This window comes from Molossus molossus, unplaced genomic scaffold, assembly GCF_014108415.1.
Source record: "Molossus molossus isolate mMolMol1 unplaced genomic scaffold, mMolMol1.p scaffold_m16_p_9, whole genome shotgun sequence".
Classification (NCBI taxonomy): Eukaryota; Metazoa; Chordata; class Mammalia; order Chiroptera; family Molossidae; genus Molossus; species Molossus molossus.
Window position 1 is genome coordinate 106,715,527 of NW_023425403.1, and position 24,385 is coordinate 106,739,911.

General features: G+C 39.3%; 1 protein-coding gene across 2 annotated transcripts in view; it reads left to right on the forward strand.

Moving 5' to 3' along the window:
- The window catches only part of NBEA (neurobeachin), a 763,707-nt gene that overhangs the window by 177,973 nt on the left and 561,349 nt on the right, over nt 1–24,385 (forward strand). For both annotated transcript variants that reach the window (XM_036249654.1, XM_036249655.1), the window contains exons 12-17: nt 2,669–2,821; nt 5,074–5,242; nt 10,432–10,511; nt 11,298–11,360; nt 11,448–11,545; nt 14,574–14,666. In XM_036249654.1, the coding sequence (XP_036105547.1) occupies nt 2,669–2,821; nt 5,074–5,242; nt 10,432–10,511; nt 11,298–11,360; nt 11,448–11,545; nt 14,574–14,666 (656 nt within the window). The remainder of the gene's footprint in view (nt 1–2,668; nt 2,822–5,073; nt 5,243–10,431; nt 10,512–11,297; nt 11,361–11,447; nt 11,546–14,573; nt 14,667–24,385) is intronic.

The window sequence follows — 24,385 nt, forward strand, 5'->3', positions numbered from 1 at the left end:
TTTGTTCTGCCAGAATATGAGTCTTCTTGAAACGATTGTCACTGAATGCAGTAGAATAGATTATATAAGCTGTGTGAGATTGAAACTAATGAAGGTGCTGGCTGAAGCTGTAAACAGCCATTGATCTCACTTAATTGCACTCCCCTATCCATGAATAGTATTTTAGAATTTAAAAGTATTCTATTCTTCTCATTAACATACCTTTAAAATGAGTTCCCAATCTTTGCTGTTTTGTTTTTACTCAAATATTTATTTGTTTTTGCCCTGGCCGGTTTGGCTCAGCGGTTAGAGCGTCGGCCTGCGGTCCAGAGAGACCCGGGTTCAGTTCCCTCTAAGGGCATGTACCTCGTTTGCAGTTTGTCCCCGGCCCTGGTTGGGTCGTGCGGGTGGCAGCCACTCGATGTGTCCTTTTCACGTCAATGTTTCTCTCTCTCTCTCTCTTTCTCTCCCTTCCTCCCACTCTATCTGAACAAAAAAATGGAAAAATGTCCTCGGGTGAGGATTAAAAAAATATATATATTTACTTGTTTTTGTCCCCCTAACCTTACCCTTTAATAACTCAGCACTTTGTTAGCACCATTTCTTTATCTTCTTAAACACGTCTCATGTGAAGTTATGTTCTGAGGCTTGTTTCGAATTGGGTAGGAGGGCTGCTCCTCTGCTCACCGTCCACATCACACTCGCACCCAGCGGAGCAGCACCTTCAGCGCGTGCTGCCTTTGACCCCGGGTCCAGTTCTGTCCACTGCCTGTTTTCTCCATTCACTTGCGGACGTGGGCCATGTCTCCTACTTTACCTTCTTATTTTATTTATTGTATACCTCTACCTTCTTTGTAAGTTCTATGAAAGCAATCTTTTTTTCTTACTTTTTTTCCTTCAGTTTTCTTAACTGTTCTTTCCACAGTGCCGGGAGAATACCTAGGAAATAGTCAGTAGTCAACGTCTGTGTTTGCTGACTCGTAAATGAGAAGGTCACGCGCTACCTGGGCGGCAGAGGGAATGGCATAAGGGTTTCCAAGTTGAGGGAGCATGATAGAGAAAGCAGGGGAACAAACTGGTGTTAGGTGGGTGGAATTTGGCCAAATACATACTTGTTTGGTTCAATGACAAGTGTTTTAGTTTTGAATTTTATTTCCTTAGATACTTTGAGCAATCTTCACTACTCCTCATTGTCTGCTACCCAGATTCATACACTGTTGTTTATTCACTGCTTGCGTATTGTACTTTGCGTTTGTGATTCCTCGTGTAGAAGGATGGAAGTGCACGGCATGCTCACGTCAAGTTGATTGCGTTCTCCTTGTTACGGGCGTGATGAATGTAGGTACTATTACACCTTAATAGTGCTATACTGATAGTCGGACTTCATTCAGTGGATAGTAGGTTAAAGGCATAATATGACCTGCGCTTTAGAGTTGAGCGGAGCTGATCCTTAACCCTGGGGAGGCTGGTGATACTACAAAAATGATCACTAGACGAGGAAAAAGAGATTTGGGTAGGAAAATACATTTTTTGACATTTGAGTTTGAATTATTAGCTTTTATGAACACTTTTCTCTATATATTATTTTCTACTGAAATAATACTCTAGGATAGCATTGTCCAATGAATATATAATGCAGGTTTCATATGCTGTTTAAATTTTTCCAGTAAAAAGTAATTATTGAAATTAACTTTAATAATATATTTTATTTAACCTAGTGTATCCAAAGTATTATCACTTCAACATATACTGAATAAGGAAAAGAATGATAGGTATTTTACATTGTTTTTTCATTCTAAACCTTCAGAATTCAGGGTGTACATGTATATAGCACATATCACTTAGGACTAGACACATTTCAAGGGCTCAGTAACATGTATAACCAGTGGCTACTCTATTGGACAGTGAAACTTTAAGGTTTGATTTGAATTTTGGAAGATCTGTCATTTATGTAAATGCCATGGTAGCAGGTTATGTGTTGGTGATGGGAGTGTTCAGCGCAGGGACAGCGCTCCCGGAGCTGTGGGAGCCTGCTGTCCGGGAGAGGGTGTCTGCAGAGAAGAGCAGTCCCCAGCTTCTTAGCAAAGATCGCTGAGGGCCGCAGTGAGGGACATGAATGCCAAGGGCCACCTTTCCCAGGGCTCGGGTCGGGGACGCGCCGCGGACGGAGCAGCGCTGGGCGTGCGCTCGGTCCTGACCCCGGCACAGGGCTCGGGGACGAGTGGGCCATTCATTCTCCCTTTCGCTTGGAGTTAGTGAAAGCCTCTCCCTTCTTCACGACTTTGTTTGTGTAGGTGTGTGTATTATATGAATTTTAGGTCATTTCAAATTTTGTCTAAAATCTTTTTTCATCAATTTCTGCAAAAGTTGAATAGAACCATTAGTTTTTCATAACTTATTTTATTTCTGCTTGAGTTCATAGTGGCATTTTTTAAATTGAGATATTTATTTGCAACTGCCCTAAAAAGAGCTTCAGATAACAAAGTATAATGCAGAGAATTTACTTAAAATTTGTACTTTCTAATTATAATTAAATTTTGAATAGCAAAGTAAAAATAAAGGTTTTTAAATTTTATATTTAAAATATTAAAGATAACATGTGAAAAATGAATTTGTACTTCTGTTAGTCCGCACAGTCCACTTGGCTGTCCTGCAGAGCTTTAGCTCGACTCCCTGTTCTCTCCCTCAGTCCTCGCGGGCTCACATCACCAGGGCAGTGCTGGAGCAGTTCCTGTCCTTTGCCAAGTACCTGGACGGCCTGGCTCACGGGGCGCCGCTGCTGAAGCAGCTGTGCGACCACATCTTGTTCAACCCAGCCATCTGGGTGCACACACCCGCAAAGGTGAGGATCTGTTCTCATTTATTGTATTTTAGTGTAATGTTGTAAATAACACTTAGTGGATCTAAACTATCCAGTAGAAGACATTTGTAATTTTCAGCTTATTTAGTTGTCAATATGAAGGATTTCTATTAAGCAGTATCAGAAATCAAAATATTAAATATGTAAATATTAATATAGATGAAAGTATAGTTAAAAATTAAGCTTGATGTAACAACATTCTGAAGTCATTGGATGTAATTTATACTTTTCCAAGAAAGTGAATTTGGTACACTTATTATTAGAAGACTAAGAAAAGAGAAAATAACAGGTAACCAACTGTATTATTTTTATTATTATTTTTTTATCCTCACCCGAGGACATTTTTCCATTTTTTGTTCAGGTAGAGTGGGAGGGAGAGAGAGGAACACAGAGAGAGAGAGAAACATCGACGTGAAAGGGACACATCGAGTGGCTGCCACCCGCACAACCGACCAGGGCCGGGGACAAACTGCAACCGAGGTACGTGCCCTTAGCAGGAACCGAACCCGGGTCTCTCCGGACCGCAGGCCGATGCTCTAACCGCTGAGCCAAACCGGCCAGGGCCCAACTGTATTATTATAATTGTGATCACACGACTGGAAAATTGCTTGTATTTTAAATACAGAGTTTATATTATGATGTAAATATAATTTGTTTTAAAGTAAATATATACACAAGGCATTTTTTTCTAGATATCAACATAAGTTTTTAGCACTTTGCATACCTGCCCTTAGCCTTGTCACATCTAGTGGGGATCAGTGAGGGACACCTTCTATGACTCTGACCTGCCTTTGCAATTTTCAAATTTTCCCCAAAACTTTGTGTGAAGAGTGGTTAAGTTCCGACTTGTGTCGCAGTGATCATGTCATTGTAGTGCTAACCTCAACCCTGAGTTCTGTTCGCCGTTTCAACAGGCATTGGGCCTGTCATCTCCCTGCTACGTGCTGAGGCTCCGATGCTGTGTCAGTGGGTCACGATCTTTTGAAATTCCATGAACTTTTAAGATATATGACAACAGCCCTGGCCGGTTTGGCTCAGCGGTTAGAGCATCGACCTGCCGTCCGGAGAGACCCGGGTTCAGTTCCCGCTAAGGGCGCGTACCTCGGTTGCAGTTTGTCCCCGGCCCTGGTCGGTTGTGCGGGTGGCAGCCACTCGATGTGTCCCTTCACGTCGATGTTTCTCTCTCTCTCTCTGTTCCTCTCTCTCCCTCCCACTCTACCTGAACAAAAAATGGGAAAGTGTCCTCGGGTGAGGATTAAAAAAAAAAAAGATATATGACAACAGAATGTATTTTTTGCAAATATGACACAGCTGTCTGATGTTAGTTCTGTTCTTTTGAGCTGCGGAAATGTACTTAGATTTAAGGCTTTAGTCTAGCTGACTTTTTGTTTTGTTTTTTTAAAAATCCTCACCCGAGATATTTTTCTGGTTATCATCAGACAGTGTGGGAGGAAGGGAGCTGGAGGGAGGGAGGGAGGAAGGCGGAGAGAGAGAGTGAAAGAGAGAGGGAGAGAGAGAGAGAAACAAACATCAGTGTGAGAGAGACACATCAACTGCCTCCCGCAGGACCCGACCAGGGCCTGGGATGAACTGCCACTCGGGCGCGTGCCCTTGACTGGAATTGAACCTGTGATGCATTGGTCCACAGGCCGATGCTGTAACTGCCGAGCCCAACCGGCCAGGGCTAATCTAGTTGAATTTTAAAAAAATGTTACCTTTCTTTTAGATACTTTCAGTGGTTTTATTGATTTACTTAAAACTGTTTCATGGTTGCCCGACCTGTGTGGCTCAGTGGTTGAGCATCGACCCATGGCACCAAGAGGTCGCTGATTCGATTCCCAGTGAGGACACATGCCCAGGTTGTGGGCCTGATCCCCAGTCGGGGGCATGCAGGAGGTGGCTGATCCATGTTCTCTCTCATTGATGTTTCTCTCTCTCTTGCTCTCCTATCTCTCTCTCTAAAATCAATAAAGAAAAAAAATTAAACTATTTCATGGTTAATAGCTATTGCATTATTTTTAATAAAATAAATGTTATTAGAATGTGTTTTTGCAGATTGTTTTTTAATATGAATAATATCTAATAAATATTTATTTTTAACCACATAATATATGCTATTTTCTTGGCCTTTACTAATTTTCATTTAAGTTAGAATAGAATGTATATGTATAGTATAAACATTTGAAACATTTTAAATTTATTTTACTACTCTGTTAATGTTTTTTGTATATTAGGTTCAGCTTTCTCTATATACTTATTTGTCTGCTGAATTCATTGGAACTGCTACCATTTACACCACCATACGAAGAGTAGGAACAGTATTACAGCTAATGCACACATTAAAATATTATTACTGGGTCATTAATCCTGCTGACAGTAGTGGCATTACACCTAAAGGATTGGGTAAGTGTTATACTTAACTGTACATGACATTGAACTGTGATTGTTCTGTATTTGGAGTGCTGTTATAGTAAACAGGTATGCATGGTTATGAAAAATCACTGAACTTTTGTCTTATGTAGTAAACTGGTATATTGAGAATTTTTTGTGGTAAAGAAGTTTAGAGTTTTGCAATACTAATTTTTTGAAGAAACTCCACACTGCTTTCCACAGTGGCGGCACCGGTCTGATTCCCAGCAGCAGTGCACTAGGCTCCTTTCCCATCCTCACCAGCTCTTCTGTGGTGATTGGTGGACGGCGGTCGTTCTGGCAGGTGTGCGGTGATGCCTCATTATCATTTTGATTTGCATCTCTGATGATTAGTGACGTTGAGCATTTCTTCATATGTGTCTTGGCCATCTGTATATCCTCTTTGGAGAGGTGTCTATTCAGGTCTTCTGCCTGTCTTTTTTTTTTTTTTTTTAATTCTCACCTGAGGATATTTTTTCCATTTATCTTCAGATAGAGTGGGAGAGGGAGGGAGAGAGGTGGGGGGGAAGGGAGAAAGAAACATTGATGTGAGAGAGACATATCGACTGGTTGCCTCTGCATGACCTGACCAGGGCCAGCGACAATTGTGACTGAGATCCGTGCCCTTGGCTGGAATAGAGCCTGTGACTTTTTGGTTTGTGGGCTGATGCTTAACCGTTGAGCTAAACTGGCCTAGGCTCCCATTTTTTTTCTCTTTCTTTATCCTCTCCCAAGGACATTTTTCAATATTTTGTTTAGATATAGTGGGAGGGAGAGAGAGAGAGAAACATCGACGTGAAAGGGACACATCGAGTGGCTGTGACCCACACGACCCAACCAGGGCCGGGGACAAACTGCAACGGAGACACATGCGCTTACGGAAACCGAACCCAGGTCTCTCTGTACCACAGGCTGACGCTTTAACTGCTGAGCCAAACCGACCAGGGCATGGGCTGCCATTTTTTAATTGGATGGTTTATCTTCCCTTTGTTCAGTTGTATGAGTACTTTATGTATTTTGGAAATTAACCCTTTATCCGATGTATCATTGACAAATATGTTCTCTTGAATACAGTGTGTTTCCTTTTTATTTTGATGCTTGTTTCTTTTGCTGTGCAGAAGCTTTTTAGTTTGATGTAGTCTCATGTGTTTATTTTTGCCCGTTTCTCTTGCCTTGTATTGGTGTAAATTATGCTAGGCGGGATGTCTGAGATTTTGCTGCATATGTTTTCTTCTAGGATTTTTATGGTTTCACACTTTACATTTAAGTCTTTTTTTCATTTTGAGTTTATTCTTGCGTATGATGTAAGTTAGTGACCTAGTTTTATGTTTTTGCATGTTCCTGTCCAGTTTCCCCAGCATCGTTTATTGGACAGACTTCCTTTACTCCACTGTATACTCTTGCCTCCTTTGTCAAAACTGTCATTATCATTTATTTTTATGTTGTTCAAGTGGTCTCAGATTTTGCCAGTAGGAGCCCCTTCACTTGTTCTGTGTTTTTATGACCACTGTTCATACTTTTTAGTACTTTTTTTGTGGTATAAGATGTCCTTGGTGCATCTCGTCCTTTCTTTACCACAGTCCTGAAACCACCCCTGGCTTCAGGAGCCCTGGACTGGACGTGGTTTCTCAGAACCAGCATGTGGGCGTTGAGTGTGCTTGTTGTACTTACTCCTCTTTGGGGGTCATGCTTCTGGGCATTTCTAGTGGAAAAGATGTAGAAATGCAAGTATGTGTATGATACATCCATACACTTAAACTGATCTGTCCGTATTAAAAACGATGAGTTCATACCACTATCTTCAATTCTAGCCCAAACGACATGGTTCAGTCTCACCTCCAACATGTATTTTCGTTGCTTTCTTCCTTTTATAGCAAGAAGTCTGACTCTCATCATCTTTAATAAATTTGTATATTAGCTTATTTTACATTAAGAAACCAGTGTTCTTACACCTACACCATCACCTTCTCAGCACTGACATGCCAGTCGGCTCTGACCCGTCCGCAGCTCTGACTCCGGAGGGTCCCTGGGGCCTCCGTGACCGCTGCACACTGCCTGGCCTGCAGGATTGGCCGCCTGCTCCGTGCCAGCCTCTGTGTCCCCTTGGCCGCTCTGCCTCCAGGGCCCTCAGGCCTGTGGCTCTGACCGCTGAAAGGAGAGGGGAGGGGACACAAATAACCGTATTTTATTTTATTTAAAAATTTTTATCTTTATTGTCAGTATTATAGATACCCCCTTCTTTCCCTCATTGACTCCCTTCTGCATGACCCTGCCCCCTTCACTGCAGTGTGTCTGTGTCCATTGGTGATGATGTGAACCGAGTACCTGTATTTTAAAGAACGTGGAAGGGCGTTTCTTTTTCTTTATGCTTCAGTCTATTCTTTTTACTTTATATGCTTATTAATTTATTCTTTTAAATATCTTTTTAATCCATCTGAAATTTTGTTTTTCAGTGGAATGTGAAATTCTGACTTGAAACATAATTTTCTAAATGACAACTTCTGTCAATACTGTTTTATGCTAAAATGCTTTAAGGACACAATAAAGATAATTTGTACTTTATTAGCTATTTGTTGAACTAGTTGAGAAGTAGGATCTTTTTGTTTTGACTCTGATTAGCACTTTTTCCTTCAAATAGTATTTTATATGGTTCACTGTAAAAACATTTATTTATATTACAGATATCATAGAAATACATTAACTTGCTAGCAAGTGAAATAATTGAAAGGTTTATGAATAAAAAACAATATTCTCCCAAGGAGCCAGTATTACCAGTCTTACATAGCTTTTGCCTCTTTTTTTATGCTCATCCATGTTACATAGCTGTTTCAAATTATAGATGTTTAAAGATTTATTTTGAATATGTTATAAACACAAAGTCATATCATATATGTAAATATAAAATGAACCGCATATAAGTAAGTAATGCTAAGCTTAAGAAACAGTGCATTCCCAGAGCCTGTTTGAAGGTACGCACATCTTCCTCCCATGTCCAGCCACAGAGAGAGCTCCATCTATAGTGCAGTGTTTATGATGCTTTTACTTTAAGTACCTTTTATTTTTTACTATGCTCAGCTCTTTGCTATTTATGTATGTATTCCTAAAGGATTGATAGTTGAGCTTCTGTATTTGACATAAATAGTATTATTTATGATTTGTTTTGTCATCCAGTTTCATATTTGTAAGATAAATTTATTTGTATTTTGTAAAATATGATTTTATATTATACACATACACTAAATTTCCACATTTCTCTACAACCTGCTTTTTTTTTTTTTATCCTCACCCGAGGACATTTTTGCATTTATCTTCAGATAGAGCAGGAGGGAGAGAGGGGAGAAGAAAGAGAGAAACATCAATGTGAGAGAGACATATCAACTGGTTGCCACCCACATGACCCCAACCAAGGCTGGGGACAAACTACAATCCAGGTACGTGTCCAGGACTCTTTGGTCCGCAGACCGACGCACTATCCGCTGAGCCAAACCAGCCAGAGCTACAACCTGCTTTTTACATTGTGTAATATATGACAGCAGTAATTACATGCAACATTTAGTGAGTGCTTACAGTTAGAATGGACCAGGCACTGTTCTGATATCTTTACATATGTCGATCCATTTAATTCTCACAAAATATCTTATGACGTAAGCACTGTTATTATCCTCATCCTAACAACTAAAATTATTGATGTATTAAGGTAATATAAAACTTGTCCAATATCATTAAGTAGTGGCAACATTATAAGTACAAGTAAGATAACTCACTAAGACAGTGGCTCTCTCTACGGGTACAGGGTGGGGGTGTGCTCTGGGAGCGGCGGGCCCAGAGCCCAGGCCCAGAGCCCAGGCCCAGGCAGGCGAGGGTTCTGTTGTTCCAGCCCGTGAGCGCTGGGGGATTTTATGAGCCGGCACCTAAACCATTCGGAGCTGGGACTTGAGAGAAGTCATGGTGGGAGTATTCACATAACAGAATAGAAATCTGCAAATGCTAGGACTCGGGACCTCACCCTCCACCAGTTAGTTCCTTTACCAGCACACCAGGCTGCTGTAAGTGCGCAGCTGCTTCGCCTAAAAGGTGGTTGTACTGGTGTTCATTTTATAATAATTAGTTAAGTTGTACATTTATATCTTCTGTTTGTGTGCTCTTTTTCACAATGAAAAATATTTTTTTTAAGAAAACGTAATAATGCCAAGCGTTGGTAGGGAGGGAAAGGGTGCTTTGCACTGTCCGCAAGAACGGGCGGATGTGGAGCGCCCTCTGGGGGATGGGAGAGGTTGCCTTTCCAGGAGCAGGCAGCAGAGTGTTTGAGTGTTGATTTGATTTGAGGTATAATAATCTGCGTGCTAATTTCTGGTGAGTAAATAAGAGATGTTAGAAATCATACATAAAGAGATTGTAGTTTTAAAACTCACAGAGAAGCTGTATAATCTTGATTGCATTAAGAAAAATTTGATGTTGAAGGACTTTCATGGTTCTAGATGCATATCTGAAAGGTATAATTTAATTATTGTATATTATAAATATTACATGTATATTCTTATATTTGGTAATTAAATATTTGCAATTACTGAAATTTATTTATTGTGATAGAAGTAATATATATACTTTAATTGTTCCTGTCATTTGCATTTATTGACTCATAAGCAATTATTGAGTGTCCACTGTAATATGTATTTGGTATATATGGAGATATGGGGAAAAAAAGCTACAAAACAAATCACTACAATAGAGTGTCAATTTTTCTATGCTTTATTTTATAAAGTGTGGTGTGAAAATGGAGACACCACACATTATAAATGAAGACAGGTTTGAGGATGGAAGAAGTATTGCGAAAACTTGGATTTCAGGGGGAAAAGGGAACCAATTTATTAGGTTAGAAAAAAGTGTCTGTGTAACCATTTGATGAGTATACATTTGTCAGTGTATAGTAATAAAACTTTTAAAAATTAATTGTTTCCCCCAGTGTGACAATTAGTGAATAAGTTGAAATCACCGAAAACCTGAAAATGTTAAGATTCTCTGATATAATTGAAATTTCACAGCATTAATAGTAATAAATATTATAATTATAATAAATAGAACTATTGAAGAATTCTATAGTATCCTAACATTATTGCATTAAGCTTTTTTAATATCATGGCTTTTTCCCCTTTTTTTCCCCTTGTTTTTTTGCTTTGTTTCAGATGGTCCACGGCCATCACAAAAAGAAATTATATCACTACGGGCATTTATGCTACTTTTTCTGAAACAGCTCATATTGAAGGTAAAATAATTTCATGTAATTCAGAGCTGCAATATATTAGGTGAAAAGGGGTTTTTGGCATAGTTTAAAATCATCATTGTAAAATGAGTTCAGACTGTTTAATTCATCCATTGGCTGCCACCCACACAACCCCAACTGGGGCTGGGGACAAACTGCAACTGAGGTACGGGCCCTTAGCAGGAACCGAACCCAGGTCTCTCTGGTCCGCGGGCTGATGCTGTAACCGCTGAGCCAAACTGGCCAGGGCAGAATTTTACTTTTTGTTAAATATTCTTTGAGATCTGTGTACTATGGGATATAGCAGAAATGGCAGGAACATGTGATTAAGAAAGAAACATAAAGACTGTGTTCCAGAAGATGGTCTGTGTCCCTTTTTGATAAGGCTTACAGTATTGTATTTTATCAAAGTACGGTTTTTTAAAGATTACAATTTAAAAAATAGAAAGTAAAGATAAAATGTATAGTATTGTGAAGTTTTCCAGTAATTTGCATTACTTTAACAAACGAGTACACAGTTTAAAATAGTGATGTTAATACAAATAGATGATAAAAATATACTAACTCCTTTAGGGAGGTCAATCAAATATTAGATACGCATTTCTGAATATTTACTTATTAAACCTGAAGTCATATAGTTTATTGGTTATGAAGTATCTAGATGTTTTAACAAAAACATTACTTCTTACAAGTTTTTGTTTTATTTTAAAATGATCATTTTATGCCTTTCTTTAATTAAAGTTTTAATTTTAGATTTAAATTAAATAATACTTTTTTTTTAACCATCAGGATAGAGGCGTCAAAGAAGATGAACTTCAGAGTATATTAAATTACCTACTTACAATGCATGAGGTAGGCCATGGTCTGTGTCTTCTATTTCATTCAGAGCATTAGAATACAATTTTAAACAATGAAATACTGGTGTCTCTTATTATGCAGGATGAAAATATTCATGATGTGTTACAGTTACTAGTGGCTTTAATGTCAGAGCATCCAGCTTCGATGATACCAGCATTTGATCAAAGAAATGGAATAAGGTATGAGTGTAATGTTAGTGTTTTTAATGGACTTCAATTGAATACAGTTTGCTTTCTAGAATAGCCCCGATTCCATGCACTTTCGAATAAATACAGCGAAGTCTTACGTGTTGGAAGGGAGCCGCGGGAGAAAGCTGCTGGAACCCTCTCACACTCACCTGATGAGCTGTGTAGGAAGTGGGTGTCAGGTCTCACGGAGAGTGCGACACCGCTCCTGTACTGAGGACTCCAGGGAGCAGGAAGAGCATTTCCTTTGGCAGGAAGATGAGAGGGGTGATTCGGCAAAGGAGAGAGCACAAGAAATCACAAGCTTAGGCTCACGAGCTAGGTAATTGGGGAGGACCATAGAATGGCAAGTTTAGATTTGTTCTGTTGATGAAAATTAAGGAATTTTTAATGGGGAAGTGATTTGCTCAGGTTTTCATTTTGTAAAACATGTAGTCGGCTGTGTGGAAGAGTTGGAGAGGGAGACAGCTGAGGCGGCAGGTCAGCAGAGAGACGGTGCTTGGCAGTATCGGGCGATGGGCAGGGCAGTGGGCAGGGCAGTGGGCAGGGCAGGGCAGTGGCCAGGGCAGGGCAGTGGCCAGGGCAGTGGCCAGGGCAGGGCAGTGGCCAGGGCAGTGGCCAGGGCAGTGGCAGTAACGTAGATGCAGATGTCTCAGAACGAGAGGACAGAATCAAGAGAATTTGGAGACTAACTTTAGTTATGAAGATTGTAAAGCAGTTATGTATACAAGTGAAACATAGTTCTTTGATTAGTATGCTTATGAACTTAAATCTACAACTTAGCCCCTTAGGGATTCTCCCTTTTTAGTTTTCTGGAGTCTAGGTTATTGGAATGAAGAAGAAATCTAGGTTACTCTATGTGCAACTCAATGGAAAAATAAATTAATTTTAATAATTAACATTAACCACAGAGCAGATGAATTAGGATTCACCTATCTTATTATATTACAAGCAAACTTTTATTAACTGATTTGGCAGTAAATTTTCTATTGATGCTGTATTGCAATCCTTTGTATCTTGTTTATAAAAACACTTGTGCAATTGTGAAGAAAAGCCTAGGTCTTTTCATGTGTCAAATGTTGATCATAATTTCTGCTGGTCCAGGATAGATCTTACACCTCCTTTTTTCTTTTAATTCAAAGTTATTCCTAGAAAATAGGAATTCTGCGGAGTTATTGATTTCATATCTGACTATAGTCACATTTTTAGGCTTTGAGCTTTTCCTTTGGATCTCACGATTATTTTTGCTGTTGAATGTGTTTTCTTAGAATTTCCTGAATATTTCTTATTTGACATGTATAACTTTCCTAATTCTTGTACTTGCTTTTTTCATTACCGATCTTGGTTCTTAAAAGTTCTAAAACTAGATTTCAGTATAAATACATTTAGGAACTTGAAAGAAAAATCTTCCAAGGGAAATAGTCACTGTATAGTAAAAGAAGCAATGTCAACAATATGTTATTAAATAGTATAAGCTACTGTGATTTAAGTTATTGGTTCTACTTTGTTAATGTTACTGAAATGATATGCGAATTATACTGCATCTTTTATTACCAGCTTTTTGGTTTAGCCTACATTACTTCACATTCAAAATATAAAATGACATTTGTCTGACCTTGGGGCAAAGGTGTGATGGTCACCATAATGAGAAGGTATCTTAAAGCAGACACATGCGGCAGACAACTCCGTAAAATGTAACAATTTATTATAGGGAAATTTGCTTATAGGAAGACTGGATCTCAGCGGAAGAGATGACCAAGCAGTTCTGCCCAGATTATTCATTACTACAGACTTCTGTTACTGTACATTTTTTAAACAGTGTTTCTCAGGTATTAAAATGGACAAGACAAAGAGACAAAGAATGTAGTAGTGCCAGGAACTGTATCTCCTAATGGTCAGTGCCGTCACCAGGTGTGATACGCATCTAGGTTACCACCCTAGCCATTATTCACCAACGTGTTGATGGTCACACACTAAGGAACACACATCATCTGTAACTGGAAGGCTGTGATATGCTTACTAAGCTCAGTGAGGTTGGTCAAAGGTTAAAGCATGAAAGGACACAGAGGTGGAGATAGTGTTTGTTCAAATCTATACCTACACAACATTTTATTTTAAAAAAAAGATACTTAATACAATAAAGCAGACCGTATTTTTATAGTCAGAGTCGCTACTGCACCCTTGAAGAACCTTAGTAAATTCTAGGGTTAGTTGTAAAAGAATATAGTCATTATTGCACCTGATACCTTTTAGAAAAGTATTTACTTTTATTTTTTGAATAGATTATGGGATAAAATTTCTAAAGAACCTACAAATATTATAATGAATATGACCCAGCTATTATATACTATTTGAAGTGACTGTATAGGTTAGGTAAGATTATGTGTTACTAGAGCCTTTTTTGCTCCAAGTAACAGAAAACTTTTCAAACTAATTTAAGTAAAAAGAATAATGTGTTTGTTGTAGACTTCTGGTTAGGGTAGGAACCAGAATCTGGGACACTCTAAGGGAAGCAAGTCACTTCCTTGGCTACTTCCTGTGTATGACCGTGTCTGCAGACAAAGCAAGGCTGTCCTGTAGTTTCTGTTTTAAATTACTTCCTATTTCAAGAGCCTAGCAAAGACTAGATTTCATTTGTCTGATCTCATTCCAAATTCTGAAAACGGATAAATAATTAGGCAGGCCCAAGGTTCAAAGGTCATCAAGTACAAATGTCAAGGGCAATTCTGATAGAAGAGAAAATGTGGCTTCACTAAGCATGTGTCTTCAAGTAGAGCATGCTACTGAGTGTGTTGGGAGTCAGTACTTAATGAACAACCAACCATATGGCCCTATTTGTTACATGTTTGAACGTTAAGTTTGAAGAAAAATAAATAAATGCTAATTTTTTCTTTTTTCAAAGAGTTTAAAATCCTGAGGTATTTTATATTTTAAGTATGTGTAATTTCATTGTAAAATATACAGTGCTTATATTTTCAATATGTTGAGAAATTTTAAAAATCATTGATTTCTGTATTTTTAGGGTAATCTACAAATTATTGGCTTCAAAAAGTGAAAGTATTTGGGTTCAAGCTCTGAAGGTTCTTGGATACTTTCTGAAACATTTAGGTCACAAGTAAGTAGATGTTTTTTATAATGAATTGTAGACATATCTACTGAAATTGTGTTTTTATTACTTTCGATGTAATAGAACATGAAATTTGACTGAAAAAATCTTCAAATGGAAAGTAATAACTTTCTGTGGTAAAAGTTGTAAAAATATTTTTTAAAACAATTTTTATTAACAGTAGATTATAGCATAAAGTCACAATTTCAGTAATATAGTATATTCCTATTTGCTTGCTGGATATAATCAAATATGTCATCAGATAAAAGTAGAGCACATGTGGGTATGGTTTCAGTGACAGCGTGAGCGGCACAGGTGCCAGGTGTGCCAGGCCTCCTGACAGCTGTCTCTCTGCTCAGTGCTGAGTCAGTATTTCATTGTTTGTGTATTCTTTTCTGACATTGGAGCTTATTGATAACCTTTGTGATTTGAAAATCCTAGAGTATCTTTTTCCCAAAATTCCAGAAGTCAGATACTTTAAAAAAATTACCTTTTGATAGAGTGAGTGTTTTTGATACTGTTTGTACAGTGCATGATAACTCTTATTTAAAATCCATTTTCTGTACAAATGAGCCCAAGACATTAGTACTTTTATTGAAGTATTGCTGCATGGGTTCCTCCCAGAAACTTACTGTTGTCAGTTCTTTTTGGTGTTTAAATTTACCAAGAGATTATTGATAGCATGGATGAAAACTGCACGAAATCCAGATAAATAGTCTAGAAGAATAGGTATTTTTTCATCTTGATGCCAAAGCAATAGTTAAGTAAGGGAGAATAGAGCTATTAAAGATGTAGAGACTGACTCATTGTAGCCAGGACTATGAAGAAAAGTCACATGGATGAGGAACTATAGGTGTACTAGTAATAGAGCACCAGGGATGAGAAACACTTGTACTTTAAAGAAATTGATTAGGGGATATTAATAAACGATTCTAGCCGAGATGCATGTCTTAAAACTTTTCATGAAAGCACATTTAAAAATATAGAAATGTGAAAAATAGTGCTACATACCTGTGATAGAAATTTACCATAAATTTAAAAGAGTAAGAAATAAATTATTTGCTTCTGAAGAAAGACAACTACTAAACAAATTCAAGACGTTAAAATTTATGAGCCATTGAATGGCATGAGCGAACATAACTTTGGGGGAAAAAAATGAAGGAAAAAAACTTTCACACAAATAAAAATGAAATGAGAAGAATCTCAAAGGAAGATACACAGACAGTAAAATTGGAAACAGAGCAAATCATATGTTTTGATGAGAATATAGCAGTTGATACAGATTACGGAGAAGAGCATTAATATAGAAAGCACAGAAGTTCCAGAAATGGCAAAAATGGAGTTTTCAAATAAGAAAAGTGAAAAACTGGACGAAACAAGTCTATAAGCTGTACTTCAGCGCAGCCCAGGCTGAGATGGTGCACTGTGTGAACCCAGGCCATGGACAGGGGCCCCTTGAGCGGCCAGCGCACGGCACCGGGAGGCGAGCAGAGGCGGGGCGGTGTGGGCGCTTCAGCAGTGCCCCCGGCTTCCCTCCCCTGCAGCAGCCTGCACCTGAGGGGCACGCGCCCCGGGTCCTTTAAGTGGAAAGGGTGCTGACAGTTTTTGACCGTACAAGGATTTTTTCCCGAGTCATTCTTGAGAAAAGTGCTGGGGATGAAACGGAGTTTAGCCGTCAGGTCGGCTGCACAGAGCACAGCGAGGGCGCCGGCGCGCAGGGCGCAGCTCAGCAGTGAGCCTGAGCGGAGAGCGCTTGGAGCCCCAGGGGCAGGCCAGAGCGCCCTTCTGTGCCCGCCGGAGGGACTCGGGGAGCTGGGGAGCGGGGGCCGGAGTTGAACCTTGTCCATGTGAGCTGACAGGAAGCATTCGAGCTCTAGGCCTGTTAACTAAACTTGATGGTAGGAGAGAGGAGAAATTAAGAGTAAATAGCTGATTTATCAGTGCTTGTATTAGGAAAATAATTTTCTAAACGTATAGAGGACTTCTTGTTCCTTTATATTTATAAGGATAAGCAGTTTAATAAAATTATAAAGCTTTCAAAATATTAAAGAAAAAATCTTTATTTTTCCTCATTTAGTTCTATATTTAAGAAACACTAAAAACAACATGAATAAGAAATGCTGAAAATAAAAGGATGAGTAAAGATATACCACATAAATACAAATTAAAAAAAGTAAAAATCATGAATTAATATTGGACAAAATAGAATTTAAGACAAAAAGCAATAAACAACATAAAGAAGGATACTTGATTATATCAAAGGGTGAAACCTTCATGAAACAGAGATTAAAGGAGAAAGGCAGACACTAATAGTTTAAAATATTAAAACAGACTATCATTTATTGATCTTGTTTTGAAACCAGTCAAGAGAGAAAATAATCTGAACAGCAGCATAAAGCTGATTAAGGTAGTTTGACTCTGCACCTCGTTAATAAAGATTACAATTTTAAGTGCCCAAGGAGTATTTGAAAATGTGGTAGTGTAGTAGATATTAGAGGAAAATTTCAAGACATAGAAACAAAGCAGAAAAGGTTATCTTATTAATATGCAATAAAATTCGAAAATAGTAACAAAATCAGAAACTAAAGAATCTTCTACCTAGAAATTTAAAATGTATTAAACAGTGTTTGTGTCAAAGAGAAAATACACACTGAAATTGCAGAAGTTTTAGAAAATAACTTCAAAAAGCTATAATATATAACTGGAGACTTAGCAATTTATTTTCTTAGTGGCCTTGGAAACATCCTTAAGGCTCATTTTTTACCCTATAAATGAGCAAAACCACACTGCTTTCCTCGTTTAGTTTTTTGGATAAATGATAGAGTAGATATAAAGTGGTTAATTACAGTATAATGCCATGTGATAATTTGAATAGTTCTCAAAAAGGTAATAGGTACAATTTAACATGTAGTTCTGATAAAATCAGAACATTTCTTATGTATGATAAGATACTGATCTTAAATAGCTGACATCAAACAAATGCGAAATACTGGCACCATTCAGAACAGCAGTGACATCACTGTTCATTCAGTAATCTAATCTTACTTTTCAGGATTCGAAACAAAACGCCCAATTATTAGGGAGGAGAGAATAGGTATCATTGTTTATAGATGATTTTATTATATATCTAAAAACCTAAAAGAATAATCTTTAAAACTGTTAATAAAGGAGATATTACCCAAACTCACATTTTAGTTGTGTATGGAGGATTTGTTTGTCTAATAGCACATCTGACGGGGATCCACAATGAAGCTAAACTGAAGTCTGGGTGGGTTGATCCCTTTTAACACATAGTGCATGTATAATTTCTGCCAAGTACCTGGGATACAGGTTGCGAGACAATCCATACACTTTGTTGTTGCCTGAACTAGAAATAGGTTTGACATCTGTCATTGAAATTGAGAAGTGTATTCCAAATAATATATGCTACAAATCCTCCCTCCTGAAGAGAGAACTTGAATCTTCTCATGAGTGTGGGATTGACTTCCTGGCTCCCTTTCAAAGAAGAACAAAACCTGGCAGTGATTCTCACCATTGATTAAGGCTAATATCAACAGTCAAACACGTCACCTTTGTGTTACTCTAAAAAAAATAAATAACCCTAATGTAACCCAGAGAAATCCTCATACATCCCCAAAGTGAGGTACATTTCTATAAAGCATTTGACCAGTACTCCTTAAAACTGTCGAAGGGCATGAAAAACAAAGAACAGGAACCTGCCACAGATCACGGAGTATAAGGAGTTACGATGACTAAGTGAAAGGTGGATCACCGACTGGATCCTGAACAGAAAACACGTGAGGGGAAACTGTTGAAATATGAATAAACCCTGTGGTTTAGTGTGAATAAAACCTGATAATATTCTACCTCTGTTGACTTCTTAGTTTTCACATGTGTACCATGATCAGATAAGATATAAACATTAAGAAGTTGGGTGGCTAATGTATAGGAACACTTTGTACTCTTGTTTAGCTTTCCTATAAACCTAAAAATTCCCCAAACTGTGTGTGTGTGTGTGCGATTCAGAACCCTAACTTGGATATACGCCTGACCAGGAAAATACAGTGTCGCTCCAGGCAGCTGGCCTGGTTGCAGTTATCTTCAAACATGGTTGTAAGAAATGTCTCAGACAAATGATAAACGTCCAGATTCAAAAGCTAAAGGGGCATCCGGTCAAGGTGGTGGGGTAGGTGAACTCTGTGCTCGCCGCCTCCCACAACCGCATCAGAATTACAACTAAACTGTAGAACAGCCATCACTGAAACCACCTGAGGACTAGCTAAACGCGATTTCTACAAGGGGAGAGGAAGCAGCCACTGCGAGGCTGGTGGGGAAGGCGGAGACGTGGAATGGAGAGGCCTCACGCCCACCGTGTGGTGAGTAAGGATCAGAAGAGCTCTCTTGGCTGCAGTGGTTTCACCTGAGAAATGGGTGCTTCGGCCCCACATGGGGCTCTTCAGCTCAGGACAGCGGTGTTGGGAAGAGGACTCCCATGGTATCTGCATGACAACCAGTGGCGATTGCCTCTGAGTGACAGTGAAGGCTGCAGGAGACCCGGCTGCTCGCCTTGAGGGCCCACTCATGGACGCTCACGCGCACCTCGCTCACTTTAAGCTGAGGCTCAGAGGCAGCTTGAAGGGCCCCAGGGCCATACAGGGAGGACTGAATGGGTAAGTGCAGTGTGCAGCCTGGAGAGCCAGGAGTTGGGGCAGCTTTCTTCAGGGACAGCAGTGCTGACGGGCATCGCATTACTTTGTTGAACTTCCCCCCCCCCACCCGCAGGCTCGGGCGAACACCGTTCATCTTGTCGTGCTTCCCTGAGACTCTCGCTCCCAGGCCAGGCCTCCTCCAGCGGCTTTTCCATTCAGGCAGCCTGCCTCGGCTCATGCTGTGGACTTTCCCAAAGTCTCTCAAAGGTCCCCGAATCCTGAAGAAGCAGCAGCTAGCCTGCGCATGCCCTGCATCTCTTGCTAAGAGGCCCCGAGCCAGGCCCGAAGTGGCCACTGGCCTCCACTTGCACTGTAACTCCCGTCATGTGGCCCCACTCCTGGCGCAGGTGGCAGCTGGCCTTGGCTTGGAACCTAGCCTCAGCTCGTGGGGACCAGCTTGGCAAACGTGGCAGCTGGTCTCAGGCCACATCGTGGTGCCCACCAAAGTGCCCAGAGCACTGCACTAGTGGCAGCTCAACTCGATTCACAGCATCACTTCTCACAAGTGGCAGCCAAACACAGATCCCTTTCCACTTCCTGTTAAGCAGCCCCAAAGTGGGCACAAGTGGCGGCTGACCTTGGACTGCACTGGAGCCTCTCAACAACACACATGGCAGCTGGCTGGCATCTCACCGCACTATCGCACCACCCGACTGGGTCCACAAATAAAAGGCGAACTCGGCCCAGCCAGTGTGGCCTAGTGGTTGAGCATCGACCCATGCATCAAGAGGTTGCTAGTTCAGTTCCAAGTCAGGGCATATGCCCAGGTGGTGGGCCCAATTCCCAGTGGGAGACATGCAAAAGGCAGCCAATTGATGTTCTCTCTCATCGATGTTTCTCTCTTTCACCTTTCCTCTCTCTCTAAAAAGAAAAAAAAAATCAATAAAGAAAATCTTAAAAGGCAGACTAGGCTGGCACGAGAACCCTGCTAAAGTGACTTCTACTTTATCGAGTCAGTCCCCACACAACATCTTGTCCACTGTAGTCGTGGCTAGCCCTCACCTAGCCCTCACGGCCAGTAAGCTTGAAGGTTCGTTCCACTCACCAATGTGTCATCAGCAGTCATGGCTTACCTACACAGGAGGCACACACGACTCACACAAGGGACTCTTCTGGAGCCCTGGCTCAGGTGATCAGGGAGACTGTGCCACTGGGCCCCACAGAACTCCTCCTGTACATGTCCAGTTTGCCAAGACTAGGAGACATAACAGATCTACCTAATACATAGAAACAGACATAGGGAGACAGCCAAAATGAGGAGAGAAAAACAAGTCTCAAATGAAAGAACAAGACAAAACTCCAGAAACAGAACTAAGTGAAATGGAGATAGGCAGTCAGCCTGATATAGAGTTGAAAACACTGGTTGCGAGGACGTTCAGTGAACTTAGGGGAAGAATAGATGAACTCGGTGATAATTTCAGTATAGAAAAAACATTAAAAAGGAGATAGCATAAAAAATCAGAAATGACTGAAATGAAATATCTATTAGAGGGAATCTGTCAGATTACATGAAGCAGAGTTTCTAATCAACAATCTGGAAGACAGCAGAAAGTGTCCAGTCAACACGGTGAGAAGAAAAATAATTTAAAAATGAGGATAGCTTAAGGGTCTTCTGTGATAACACCAAGTGTACCAATATTTGCATCATAGGAGTACTGAGAGGAAAAGTGAGAGGCCACATTGTCCCTGTAGAACCTAGTAGATGCAAAAATTCTCAACAAAATATTAGCAGTTTGAATTCAGAAATACATTTAAAAGAACATACATCATAATCAAGTAAGAATTATTCCCAGGATACAAGGTGGGTTCAGTATCTGCAAAGCAATCGATGTGATACACAACATTAACAAAATGAAGTATACAGAATCATGTGATCACATTAGTAGATGCAGAAAAAGTATTTTACTATATTCAACATCTGTTTACAGTAAAAACTCACAGAAAAGTGGAGCTGTAGGGAACATACCTCTACATGATAAAGGCCTTTTATGACATATCTGCAGCTAACATACTCTGGTGAAAAGTTGAAAGCTGTTTCTTTAAGATAAGGAACAACACTAGGATGTTCACTTTCACCATCTGGCAATAGCAATCAGAAAAGGAAAAGAAATAAAAGGCATTAGGATTTAAAGGAAGAAGTAAAACACCCATTATTTACAGATGATATGATACTGGTGTAGAGAGAATTCGAAAGATTCCACCAAAAACTCGTTAGAACTAAAAAATTAATTCAGTAGCAGGATACAATATTAATATTTAGAAATAAGTTGTATTTGTATACTCCAATACACTATCAGAGATCCGGAGAAAGCAATCCCATTTATAATTTCATCTAAAAGAGTAAAATACGTAGGAGTAAATTTAACAAAGGAGGTGAAAGACCTGTACTCAGAAAACTATAAGATATTGAGGAAAGAAATAAAAAAAACCTACAAATAAATAGAAGCATATACTGTGTTCATGGACTGGAAAAATTAACATCAATAAAATGTCCATACTACCTAAACCAATCTATAGATTCAATGCAATTCCTATTAGGATACCAATGGCATATTTCACTGATCTAGAACAAATATTCCAAAAATTTATGTGGAACTGCAGAACACCCTGAATAGTCACACCAATGTTGGGAAAGAAGAGTCAAGTTGGAGGAGTCACACTACCTGGTATCAAACTATACTACAAGGCCATAGTAATAAAAACAGCATGGTACTTGCCTAAAAACAGACATACAGATTATTGGAACAGACTAGAGAAATAAACCCACACCTTTATGATCAATTACTGGATGGCAGAGGAGGCAAGAGTATACAGTGGGGTAAAGACAGTCACTTTAATAAATGATATTGGGAAAACTGGGCAGATACATGCAGAAAACAAAATAAAAACAAACTAGATCACTTTCTTATACCATGTAAAAAAATAAACTCAAAATGGATTAAAGGCTTAAATGTAAACCTGAAACCATAGAACATCTAATAGAAATCGTAGGCAGTACATTCTTTGTCATTGCTATCAATAATATGTTTTAGAATATATTTTCTTGGTCAAGGGAAACAAGAAAAAGAAGTCGGATTAAATGAGACTAAAAGTTTTGCATGTAGATGGAAATCATTAAAAAATGGAAAGACTTCCTACAGAATGGGAGACGATAATCGCCATTGATGCATCCAATATGGGTTAACATCCAAAATTTATATATAAGGAATGGGTACAACTTTACACTGAAAACAAACAGTCCAATTAAAAATGGGCAGATGAGCCCTGGCCGGTTTGGCTCAGCGGTTAGAGCGTCGGCCTGCGGTCCTGAGAGACCCGGGTTCGGTTCCCGCTAAGGGCGCGAACCTCGGTTGCAGTTTGTCCCCGGCCCTGGTCAGTCGTGCGGGTGGCAGCCACTCAATGTGTCCCTTTCACGTCAATGTTTCTCTCTCTCTCTCTCTGTTCCTCTCTCTCCCTCCCACTCTACCTGAGCAAAAAATGGAAAAATGTCCTCCGGTGAGGATAAATAAATAAATAAATAAAAATGGGCAGATGAAATTAGTAGGACTTTCAAAAGTAGAACTTCATACAGATGGCCAAAAGACATATGAAAAAAAATGCTCAAAGTCATTCATCATCAGGAAAATGGAAATTAAAACCACAATCAAGTATTACATTACACTTGTCACAGTGGCCGTTATCAGTAAATCAACAACACACATTGTTGGGGCGGATGTGGACCACAGAGAAGCCTTGGGTACTGTAGGTGGGATTGTAAATTGGTGCAGGTGCTATGGAAAATAATATGGAGGTTCATTAAAAAAATTTAAAATGGAACTATCATATGACCCAGCAATTCTACTTCTGGGTATTTACCCAAAGAAATTCAGAATAGTAATTCAAAAGATCTATGCGCTCCTATCGTCATTGCAGCATTATATATAATAGCCAAGACGTGGGTGCAACCCAAATTTCAATCGGCAGATGAATAGATAAAGAAGAAGTGGTGTGTGTGTGAGTGAATGAGTGTGTGTGTGTGTGTATAATGGAATATTACTCAGCCATAAAAAATAATGAAATCTTGCCATACATGGATGAACCTAGAGGGTATTTATTATTCTAAGTTAAATAAGTCATATATAGAAAGACAAATAATATATTATTTTACTATATGTAGAGTCTAAAAAACAACGTAAACGAAGAAACAAGACAAACAGACCTGTAGAAACAGAACAGATGGATGGCTGCTAGATGAGAGGTGTTTGGGGGACTGTGTGATAAAAGGTGAAGGGATTAAGAAGTACAAATTGGTAGTTACAAAATAGACTCAGGGATGTAAAATACACATAAAAGATATAGTCAGTAATATTGTAGTAACTGTGGGTGGTGTCAGGAGGGTATGGACATTGGGGTGGTCGCTTTGTAACTTACAGAAATGTCTCATCACTATGTTCTACACCTGAAACTATTATAATACTCTATGTCAACTGCAATTGAAAATTAAGATATAAATTTTTAAACTTCCCTAATGCTGTATTATAATACGGCTCTGATACTTTTGTTTTATAACAATTTAAACACGTTATTGAATTTTCACTGAGGAAATAAAAATTTTCAACCAAATATGTTTGTCTAAAGTCTTAACTACAAACACTGTAATTTCTGGGTAATTCTTTAGTATAATACCACTACATAATGTACTTTTCCCTGGCCTGTGTGGCTCAGTTGGTTGGGTGTTGTCCTTGCGTCTGAGGTTGCCCTGTTCCACTTCCGTCAGGCCATACGCCCGGGTGGCAGGCTTGGTCTCCGGAGGTGGTGTGCAGCAGGCAGCCCATCGATGTTTCACTCTCACATCAGTGTTTCTCTCTCTCCCCCTTCCTCTCCCTCTAAAAATTAAAAAAAAAATTTTTAAATTTAAAATGTACTGTTGATTGTGAAATGAATCAGCTGGCTGTCTGTATTTGTTAGTATAGGCCTGCTATATGTTGACATTTGTTTAATAACCTAATGGAGTATTTTTTTTTTTTTTGACTAGTTGAA